Source organism: Salvelinus fontinalis, chromosome 11 (assembly GCF_029448725.1).
Source record: "Salvelinus fontinalis isolate EN_2023a chromosome 11, ASM2944872v1, whole genome shotgun sequence".
Classification (NCBI taxonomy): Eukaryota; Metazoa; Chordata; class Actinopteri; order Salmoniformes; family Salmonidae; genus Salvelinus; species Salvelinus fontinalis.
In genome coordinates, this window is record NC_074675.1 from 33,604,276 (window position 1) to 33,615,667 (window position 11,392).

The 11,392-nt window shown below is 39.1% G+C and overlaps 1 protein-coding gene across 1 annotated transcript; it reads right to left on the bottom strand.

The window, feature by feature from the left end:
* Nucleotides 1–1,695: 1,695 nt before the first annotated feature.
* Nucleotides 1,696–9,786, bottom strand: hmgb3a (high mobility group box 3a). The gene is made up of 5 exons (XM_055938507.1): nucleotides 9,678–9,786; nucleotides 6,031–6,260; nucleotides 5,090–5,229; nucleotides 3,504–3,678; nucleotides 1,696–3,168 (listed from the first exon to the last, which is right to left on the bottom strand). The coding sequence occupies exons 2-5, from the start codon at nucleotides 6,178–6,180 to the stop codon at nucleotides 3,010–3,012; spliced, it is 624 nt and encodes a 207-aa protein (XP_055794482.1). The 5' UTR covers nucleotides 6,181–6,260; nucleotides 9,678–9,786; the 3' UTR covers nucleotides 1,696–3,009.
* Between the last annotated feature and the right edge of the window lie 1,606 nt (nucleotides 9,787–11,392).

The window sequence follows — 11,392 nt, forward strand, 5'->3', positions numbered from 1 at the left end:
ATACTGTTTGAAGATTGTAAGTCCTAACTAATACATAGTTGTTGCCCAATGTTATTTCCCTTTGTATATCCATGTCCACAATTTGCAAAATTCTATGGCTCCTTTGTTCTCGGTATGTGTTTGCAGTCTCCTCAGTTTATAGTTCATGTTAAGCTCACATTCTCTCCATAGTCACTTGGTACTACTTTATGATTCATGCACCTCTTATGTTGTGTTCCTAATGTTTCCCTTTTGTATCTCCCTTCCAGAACACCACATCCGTGTTATCCACATCCAATCCTATCGCCAAGGCTTTACAAGCCACACCCTAAAGCACATCCTTGTTATTCACATCCATCCTAACCTCCATCCAAGCCCTCCCCCATGTGCTCTGTTCGTTCCTGTATTATTCAAACTGTGTGAATAATAAATACCACTAAACCTGGATTTCCTCATCTCCATCTCCTCATTGCATTCTGACTGACGTGACATGGTGGCAGAAAAAGTCCCAAACTTACAGTCCATCCTAGCCCTAGTCCATTTTCTTCAATAGCTCTAACTTTAGCCTCAACCACATCCCTTAACCTAGAGAGAGAACCAATGGTCCTCCACTCTTTAATTAAATGAAAACAACCCTCTAATCACCCCGTTGTGATCCAGCGGACACCATTCATATAGCACATACCCTATTACCCTATTAATACCATTATACAAACATATCAACACTGCCTAGCAATAGACCTGTGGACCCCTACTGAGAGCTATGTATATTGTTTAAGGGAGTCACTCTGTGGATTGTGTAATGCTGTGGTTAAAGGGATAGTTCACCCAAGTTACAAAATGCCCCGTAAGCAGTCTATGGACAAGTTATGACAGCAATCCATGCTTGGTGTAGTTTCCCTGGCACTGTTTCTACATGCTAACGTTTTAGCATTTGTGGCACAAATCCCATTCAAGTCATGGGACCGGTATTAGCATTTTTCTCACATGCTCAAAACATCTGTAAATTACTTTGTTGAGCTTCACAAGAAATTGTAGATACTTTCGGATGATTTGAACAAATGCTAATATCGGTCCCATGACTTGAATGGGATTGGCGCTACAAATGCTAAAACGTTAGCATGTGGAAACAATGCCAGGGAAACTAAACCAATGCATGGATTGCTGTCATAACTTGTCTATAGAATGCTTACAGGGAAAAAAGAAACCAATGTGTCATTTTTGTAATTTGGGTGAAATATCCCTTTAAAGAGAGTAGTAATACAGACCCATTATATTTCACTGTCAAGAGGATAATAACGCTGTAGGACATGTGGGAGTAAAATTATGTTTACCTGTAAAAATGAGGATTTAAGGTGAATTCTAGAATTTTTCCTAGAGTGACCTATATCACATTGATTAATCAGCAATATGTAATGTAAAAAATATGAAGTTGTAATTATTTGTTAGAATATTCTGTTGTCAAACCTGTAGGTTGAGATGGAATAAGTCAGGTATTTGACCAGCAGGATAATTATTTTGAGAGTAAAGTATAGAGTTCAAATGGCAATTGATGTTCTCTTTATTGTTGATTCACTTTTAGTTATAATATCCAGACAACTCTCTTTATAATAATAACACATGTGTTATAGGTGGGGATGTTCACTTTTTTGGCAGATGAGTGTGGAGCAAGTTTAGATGGCTTGGATGGAAATCATTAATACATAACACCACATGTAAAAATGTCATACTTTAATAATAATAGCAAACGTAGCTTTTCTAAAACATACAAAAAAGAAAAAAATCATCTTAGATACAGATAAGTACAGGTTTATTATAATAGTCAACAGCCGTGCTTTTTCACTCAGTGTGTCGTGTTTTAAACCGTGAGAAGATCTTGTAACAATGAACGAACGGTTAATAGTAAAAGTGCACTTAGCCAAAAGGGAGATAATAGTTTCCATTAAATACCATTGGATGGATGGTATCCACCCTCCTCTGTTACATGACTAGGTGAAAATTTGACTTAAATGGAAGTTAGGAATTACCCCAGACAATGAGTGAGTTGTAGTGTGAAATTACTGTTAGCCAGTGTGTACTAGCTAACCAGCCATGGCTGTTTGTTTACATGGGAGGCTGTTGAACAGTGAGTTCGACTTTCACGATTACAACACTTCCTGGTGCAACAACCAACACACAGCTACACACACAGCCACCTAGCTACATCAACAACACCACTACTAGATATGTGCAATCTGATATCCCTTACATCCGGAGGCCTCCATTTTTTTTGTTAAACGGGAAAAACAAGGACTAAGTCTAAATCAACCATATACAGTAACGCACCACCTTACACATTCTTTTTTTTTTAAACGATGTTTGCCTCCCAAACGACACCCTATTCCCTATATAGTGCACTACTTTTGACCAGAGCTCTATGGGATTCCCTACGAGCCGAGGTGAAATGTAGTGCACTGTATAGGGATTATGGTGCCATTTGGGACGCACAGCCAAAAACAGAATGATGTTTTGCCGCAATGCTACTACTGGTTTTAAATGCTTCTCCGTTGAATCGATGTACACCCAGTATAAAGACAATGCTATGAGGGTTTTGAGGAAGACACTGGACAGTGCTGGTGAAATGGACACAGTAACACACACACACGTGCACATGTGCACACACACAGCTGTTGGGGGGATTATTAGGGATCTGCTTTGAGTTCAATCACAGTTGCCGTAGTAATGTACAGTCTCAAATTCTTAACTGGACTCAGTGTTACATAGAGAACTTTGTGTAAGCGGTTTACACAAAATCAACATAGTGACAAAGTCAAAACAACAAAGAGTGGGGAGGAGGGAAGTGTGGCAGGGGCGGAGCAACGTAATTAAGCAACACAAAGATATCACCAGTGTTTCTTCCTCTAACCCCTACAAATCGCATTTCAAACTGAAAGAAAAAAACCCTGCATCACTTAATAATCATGGCCATCGTCGTCATCATCTTCGTCGTCATCATAATAACACAACACACAAAACAGAACGCGGTTGGGTCTACTCGTCATCCTCCTCCTCCTCCTCATCCTCCTCCTCATCTTCCTCATCGTCATCATCATCCTCGTCATCCATATTACTCTTCGTCATGGGTTTAGGGGCCATCACCATGCTCGGAGCACCCACCTTCCCCTTACCGGACTTATAGTCAGCCACGTCCTGGAAAGAGAGAGAGACAGATAGAGAGAGAGGAGGGAGGGAGGGAGTCAAATGTGTTATTATCAGTATCATATTATATTACTATCTTGTTATCATGTGTTGTCAGACATAGAATAATACTGAATTAAGTTTACAAGCACTATGGATACATCTCTAAGGTGGCTTCCTCCCCTTATCTCCTTTCGAGACGAATCCATAGAAAGGTATAGCATCTTGGTTCTGTAGGTGTGTGGTTTGTTTGGACCCGAAGGAAGAGCAGCTTATCCTAAATTAAAGAGGATCTGATTTTTTTTAAAGTACTAATTAAATAGCTAATACACAGGTGGTTCTTCTACCTTCTGGTACTTGTCTTTGAGTTTGTTGGCCTTGATCAGGTAGGGCTGTTTAGTAGCATCAGTCAGGTTGTTCCATTGCTCGCCTAGTTTCTTGGCCACGTCCCCTATCCCCAGGCTGGGATGCTGGGCCTTGATCTTGGGCCGGTGGTCCGCGCAGAAGATGAAGAAACCAGATCTAGGGAGAAAGGATTTTTTTTTAAAGGTACAATATTAATTTATTTACTAGTATGGATTTTCTTTTGTCATTTTGGGCGATGTGATGTCTTATGTGAGTATTGATATAAACACGAGCTAAGTAGTGTGTTGCGTGTCTATCTGTCCGCCCGTCTGTCCGTCCAGTCATATACAGTGCCTTCAGAAAGTATTCACACCCCTTGACTTTTCCCACATTTTGTTGTGTTACATCCTGAATATAAAATGTATTAAATTGAGATGTTGTGTGTCACTGGCCTACACACAATACCCCATAATGTAGAATTATGTTTTTAAGACATTTTAAGAAATTCATAAAAAATGAAAAGCTGAAATGTCTTGAGTCAATAAGTATTCAACCCTTTTGTTATGGCAAACCTAAATAAGTTCAGGAGTAAAAATTTGCTAAATGCCACTGGCCTACACACAATAAATATCCCATTGTGTCAAAGTGGAATAATACAAAAAAATGGCTTAACAAGTCACATAATAAGTTGCATGGACTCACTCTTTGTGCAATAATAGTGTTTAACATGATTTTGGAATGACTACCACATCTCTGTACCCCACACATACAATTATCTGTAAGGTCCCTTAGTCGAGCAGTGAATTTCAACCACAAAAAACAGGGAGATTTTCGAATGCCTCGCAAAGAAGGGCACATATTGGTAGATGGATAAAAAATAAAATATCCCTTTGAGCATGGTGAAGTTGAATATCCCTTTGAGCATGATGAAGTTATTAATTCAATTTTGGATGGTGTATCAATATACCCAGTCACTACAAAGATACAGGCATCCTTTCTAACTTTTTCAGATAAAAAGAACGGAATAGAGCTAAGCACCAGCAAAATCCTAGAGGAAACCTGGTTCAGTCTGCTGTAAAACAGACACTGGGAGACAAATTCACCTTTCAGCAGGACAATAACCTAAAGCACAAGGCCAAATCTACACTGGAGTTGCTTACCAAGATGACATGTAATGTTCCTGAGTGGCCTAGTTACAGTTTTGACTTAAATCGGATTGAAAATCTTTGGCAAGGCTTGAAAATGGCTGTCTAGCAATGATCAACAACCAATTTGACAGAGCTCGAAGAATTTTTAAAAGAATAATGTGCAAATATTATACAATCCAGGTGTGCAAGGCTCTTAGGAACTTACCCAGAAATCACTGCCAAAGGTGATTCTAACAGGGGTGTGAATACTTATGTAAATTAGATAATTCTGTATTTAATTTGCAATACATTTTCAAATATTTCTAAAAACATGTTTTTACTTTGTCATTATGGGTATTGTGTGTAGATGGGTGTAACAGGCTATAACACAACAACATGTGGAATAGGTCAAGGGGTATGAATACTGTATGTCTGTGTGTATTTGTGTGTGTGGTACATACGGGGGCCTCTTTGGTGCGTTGGGGTCCTTCTTCCTTCCCTTCTTGCCACCAGGGGCAAAGTGCATCATCTCGTTGTCATAGCGCACCTTATCCTGCTTTGCCATGTCCTCAAACTTCCCCTTCTCTTTGCCAGACATCGTCTGCAAAAATCACATTTATACCACTTAAAATATTCCCACCAGTAGACGGACACACGGGCTGTGTTCATTAAGCACCAAACAAAAAAAGGTCTTATGCAAGGTCGCTTGTGTTGTGAGCGAGCGTTTCATACTATTTTTTATACATGACAAATAGACTTAACCCTGTACCCTTGAGGGGCTACCTGGACTTGTCCTTCAATATAAGACACCAGTATTTTTGTGTTTTCTGTTCCAATTTTTTATTTTTTTTATTTTACATAATTTACATTGGCATGCTAAGTCAGCATGACATCATTGAGTACATGTGTGGTCTTGTTGCGCCACCTGAAGTGAGGAATATGTAACTGCTCCTTCGTTACCAAATAACTTGCCATTCTTGACTTGTACAGTACCAACCAGCTTGTAGTCTACCAGTTGGTTTGTCAAACGTGTCCTTTATGGGAACAATAGATTTGGAAACAAAAGATTGATTGAATTTAATTTAGCTCCGTACCAATAACCAAATGTAGTATTAAGAGATGTAAACTCGAAAATCGACTATCTCATCTTGTCATCATCATGTCTATACAGTGACTTGTGAGCTGTGAAAATAATGAAAAATAAATGTCTGTGAAAAATAAATGTCTGTGAAAAATAAATGTCATCATCGTTCATCAATTACCAATCAAACAATCAATCAATCAACCAATCATCTGTCTACCCATCAATGAATCAATCAATCAACCATCCACCTACCCACCATCAATCAATCGCATTCTCGGAAGGACAATAAAGATCTATTCTATTATATTCTATCCTCACCTTCCATCGTCCGGAGCACTTCTTGGAAAACTCAGCAAAGTTGACAGGTATCTCGGGACTCTTCTTCTTGTGCTCCTCTCGGCAGGTCTGAACGAAGTAGGCGTAGGCAGACATCTTGCCTTTGGGCTTCCCAGGGGTGCCTTTAGCCATCCTGGTCACTGGGCGGGGCCTAACGGCGTTGTGGAACTCGTTTATTGGTTAATTGGTCAGGTGGTTGATTGGGTCACTATCTGCAGAGGGGAGAGTGGAGAGAAGATGGATATCGGTTCATTCAATGGTGTGGTTCGATTTTTGCTGGGAAAGTAAACAAAATATTTTTTTTTTTTATCAGGTGATGCAACTGCCAAAGTATACTGAACAAAAATATAAACATAACATGTAACAATTTAGTTACAGTTCATATAAGGAAATCAGTCAATTGAAATAAATAAATTAGGCCCTAATCTATGGATTTCCCTAATCTATGGACTTTGAATACAGATCTGCATCTGTTGGTCACAGATACCTAAAAAAAAGGTAGGGGCATGGATCAGAAAACCAGTCAGTATCTGGTGTGACCACCATTTGCCCCATGCAGCGCGACACATCTCCTTCGCATACAGTTGATCAGGCTGTTGATTGTTGCCTGTGGAATGTTGTCCCACTCCTCTTCAATGGCTGTGCAAAGTTGCTGGATATTGGTGGGAACTGGAACACGCTGTCATACACATCGATCCAGAGCATCCCAAATATGCTCAATAGGTGACATTTCTGGTGAGTATGCAGGCCATGGAAGAACTGGGACATTTTCAGCTTCCAGAAATTGTGTACAGATCCTTGTGACATGTGGCAGTGCATTATCATGCTGAAACATGATGTGAAGACAGCCGAGGAATGGCACGACAATGGGGCTCAGGATCTTGTCACGGTACCTCTGTGCATTCAAATTGCCACCAGTTGGACGTACTGCCAAATTCTCTAAAATGGCATTGGACGCAGCTTATGGTAGAGAAATGTACATTCAATTATCTGGAAACAGCTCTGGTGAACATCCCTGCAGTCAGCATGCAAGTTGCACACTCACTCAAAACTTGAGACATCTGTGGCATTGTGTTGGTGACAAAACTGCACATTTTAGAGTGGCCTCTTATCGTCCCCCGCACAAGGTGCACCTATGTAATTATTTGTGCTGTTTAATTAGCTTCTTGATATGCCACACCTGTCAGGTGGATGGATTATCTTGGCAAAGGAGAAATGCTCACTACATCTTGCATTTATATTTTTGTTCAGTGTACATTGGCCATGGCATTTTAATTTTTTATGATTATTCAATCAAGGTTTGATAACATTTGTTAAAGTCTCTATATTGGTTTGTAAAAATTAATAGACTAATTTAGACATAATTTGATTACGCAACATCTATTATATTCATTTAACATCATTAGCCACCAAGTGAAGGTCAACTTCATAGTATGGTGGAACCATAGACGGGAACCAGGGAATTCGAATTTAGAACGAGTTCTAGAATAAGAACGAGTTCTAGACTTAGAATGAGTTATAAAATCTGAATGAGTTCCAATTAGCTCCAGAATTAGAATTGGTTGGAATGCATTAGCATTCTGTGGGTGTGACACTGAAGAAGAAATTGCTCAAGGAGTCTTGGAATTAAGGAAATTATATGTATTTTTAAAAAATGTGTCTAGGAGTCTGTGTGCTGTTCTGATGTCTGTTTTTGATTTGTTATTATGTTGTACAATGTACTATGTAATTACAATGTAATACGATTGCATTATTTAAAGTGTTTTCTTTTAATTTCTCAAAAATACTTACAATTGTTTAACTACTAACTATTTGAGAAATATGATATCATTGTTAGGAATGTGAATTCATACTTTGATATAAATTCAATATTGAAAGAAAAAAAACGAATTCGAATCTAAAAAGGATTTTTGAATATTTACAAAATACCTTACATTAAATCTCAATCTAATAAGGATGCCCCGCCATATTCTCCTCTCGCCACCGCCCACCTCCTTGTCATTAGCCATTTTCAGCCTTTTAATTTCATATTTTTCAGCTCCCTAAACTTTACTTCACTGCATCCAACGCAACGCGAACTCAACTCTCTTCATACAAGCTATAGTATAGCGAGCGCTCCGACTCTGGTTACAATGTTGCGATAGAATGAGAAGCTTCAACTACACAGGCAGAGAAAAACAAAGGTCATCAACGCGAATTATTCATCTTCCATTTTGTGAAATGCGTTCTCATGAGAGAAACTCCTGTTTATTTTCCACCTTCTTGCATATTTCGATCTTACTTTGCCCAAAAATGTATTACTTTTTCTAGTTTTAATTCGCCGCTCCGTTCGGTTGAGTCCCAGTTCATAGCGCCTTGTATTGGGTAGTACTAGCTGCTATACAGGCGAAGAGAGCTTGCTGTTCTTCGCTGGAGCTCCCATTGAATAAAATGGCTTCTGTAGGTCTAGCGAGAGGAAGGCTTATGGGTTTGACTATGTAACAAAGCGACACACACCCCCTCCGGTTCCAAGGGCTATAACGACTAAATTTGACCATTAATTAAAAACAAAACAACCTAGTCAGATAAAATAAAGACGGTTATTTTTATTCATGTTAAAACATTAAAACTGGCAATGCGTATTTCGTGACATTTCACTGTTTTCCGAAGTTATACCCCTGACGGTCGCTTGGTGCATTGCTATCCGTTAACAAAGACAGTGCGCCAGCCATTTCTTATGTGAGTCATCCTGGTGCAAGCGAGAAGTTGCGAAAATGAATAAAAAGGGGGGAAATAAAAATCCTTTACGGCAGAAAGTTAGAGATAAACATTTCGAATGGAAAACGATAAAGAGTGGTATTTTTCGTCCGTAGAAAATTGTTTTTTTCGAAAAGAAATCGCCGTCCCTTCTCCGTGTTAGAACTGCCTCTCTTCAATGGTTTAAATCGCCAGCCATTTTACTACATGGTGAGAGCGATCATTTGACTAAGCACGATACAAATCTCCAAAACTAATTTTCGACGATGACATTCACATTTTCTTTACATGGTTGAATAGAGATAATAAAGTTGGGAAGAAAACGAATATTTCCTTTGAAAATGTACGAGTATTTATGTAGATGACATCGAAATTGGTTCGCAATAGAAGGACAGTGTTATTCGTAGACAGGCTACAGCCAGCCATATTCAGTGTCACACAGCAGAGATGCGTGTAAGGAATACAAGCCTCAGAAAATGTACAGTTTAATAACTTTTGGTTACTTTAAAAATCAGGAAAAAACACAGAGTCAACGAAACAACAGTGACATGTTCATTTTCGTTATGGTAAATGACCCTGTAAACGATAATAAAATAGATCAAGAAGATTTTCGGCAGATTTCTGTATATAACACAAGACATCACACATTATAGAGAGGAAAATTATCAAACACTATTTGCCTGCAAGATGAATAACATCTAAACACATGTAAACTATAATTGCACTAAAATACCACGTAAACACTTAAAAATAACACAATCTTACTTCAAATCATTAAAATGACAATCTGATTTAACACAAAACAATATTCTTAAGGTATTCCAATGGAAAAGTAAAAAAATGTTAATGTCATGTTATTATTGCGTTATGAATAACATAACAGTGGAACGTACCTGTATTGTTAACGATCAGTCAGTCTGGATTCTGGAATCCTACAGTCTCGCCTTTCCCCTATCTTCTCTATCCCCATGTAGACTGCACAGCCTCGCGCTAGCTCAATGCGAGAACGGCCTGATTGGCTAGCGGCCGGGTCGATTCAAAATAGCCTCCCAAACTGCTGATTGGATGTGTCTTCACACGCGCTCCGGATTTCTCGTTCGTTATTGGTCGTAACGGAGGCCTGGTCACACCCACCCCTTTGAAAAAGAGCCGCTGAGAAAAGTTTTAGACTAGTATAGAAATAAATTCAGAGGGTGAGGATGGTAGGCAGTGTGTGCTGTAGAGCGTATGGGTACGGGTTGTATGCTGACACAGAGGTTCAACGGGAGATCTTTTTAGATGTTAGGAGATAGCGTTCTTTCTCAGGTGATAGGTTCAAATAGGACAGTAGGATACAGATACAGATCTGAACACACCTGTAAAGTCATTGGATTGACAAAGGATGGATATACATAATACAATAATTAATTAATTTTACTACAGTTTTGTATTTTACCTCATATGTAGTGATAAAATGTATAGTTTAATGGAGTTGGTAGGCCTATATATAATTAAGCAATAAGGCCTGAGGAGGTGTGGCATTGTGGCCAATATACCACGGCTAAGGGCTGATCTTACGCACAACGCAACGAGGAGTGCCTGAACACAGCCCTTAGCCGTGGTATATTGGCCATATATCACAAACCAACGAGGTGCCTTATTGCTAATTATTAACTGGTTACCAACATAATCAGAGTAGTAAAAATAAATGATTTGTCATACCCGTGGTATACATTTACATTACATTTAAGTCATTTAGCAGACGCTCTTATCCAGAGCGACTTACAAATTGGTGCATTCACCTTATGATATCCGGTCTGATATACCACGGCTGTCAGCCAATCAGCATTCATGGCTCGAACCACCAAGTTTATAATATTTAATGAATCACTGTAGGATAATTACCATGTTGTAATCATTTAATAAAATTGAGTTAGATGGTGCTTATATTTCTCATTAATTTGAGACTGAGACCTGCAGATTTCTCCTACTGCTTATAGTGGAGTCTATAGAATAGATTATATGGAATGGTCGCTTGAGGAAAATGCTCTGATACATGTTTTACTTCCGACTGAACTATCTCTTTAAAGGGGGGTCCTCCAGATGTACTCCTTGTGGGCCACATCCTTTTGAGTGAACTGTCCCTTTAAAGCAGATGCACATATTTCAGTGTTTGTTGATTTTCGCCCTTTCCTTTTAATCATAGATAGATTTTTACAATGGCAACCAGGTGTTTAGACTCTTAAACCAAGCAATCATATTGATCAATGAAGTTCTGGTGAGGGAAGAGATATGAAAATCAGCAGGACTGCATGCAACCCTCATGGACTGGAGTTGTGCATTGTTTTTTTAAAGCAGGGGAGGCCAATGGTCCTCTTTGGGAGCTGTACCCAGTTGTGTTGTAGTAGGGAGAAGCTACCCTACTGCCTCCAGCTGCACCTACCCTAAGGTGTGCTATGTGTGTTATAGTAGGGCTGGACCAAAAGACTGCATACACACTGCACAAGAGACCCAAACAGTATCTGATCCCCAAGGTGAAGGAATAGCACACATCCAACTCCACATTTAAATATATATGATTTGGGCTCAGTTCCACTTCCAAAAACGTGCATGATTTGTCATAGATCAC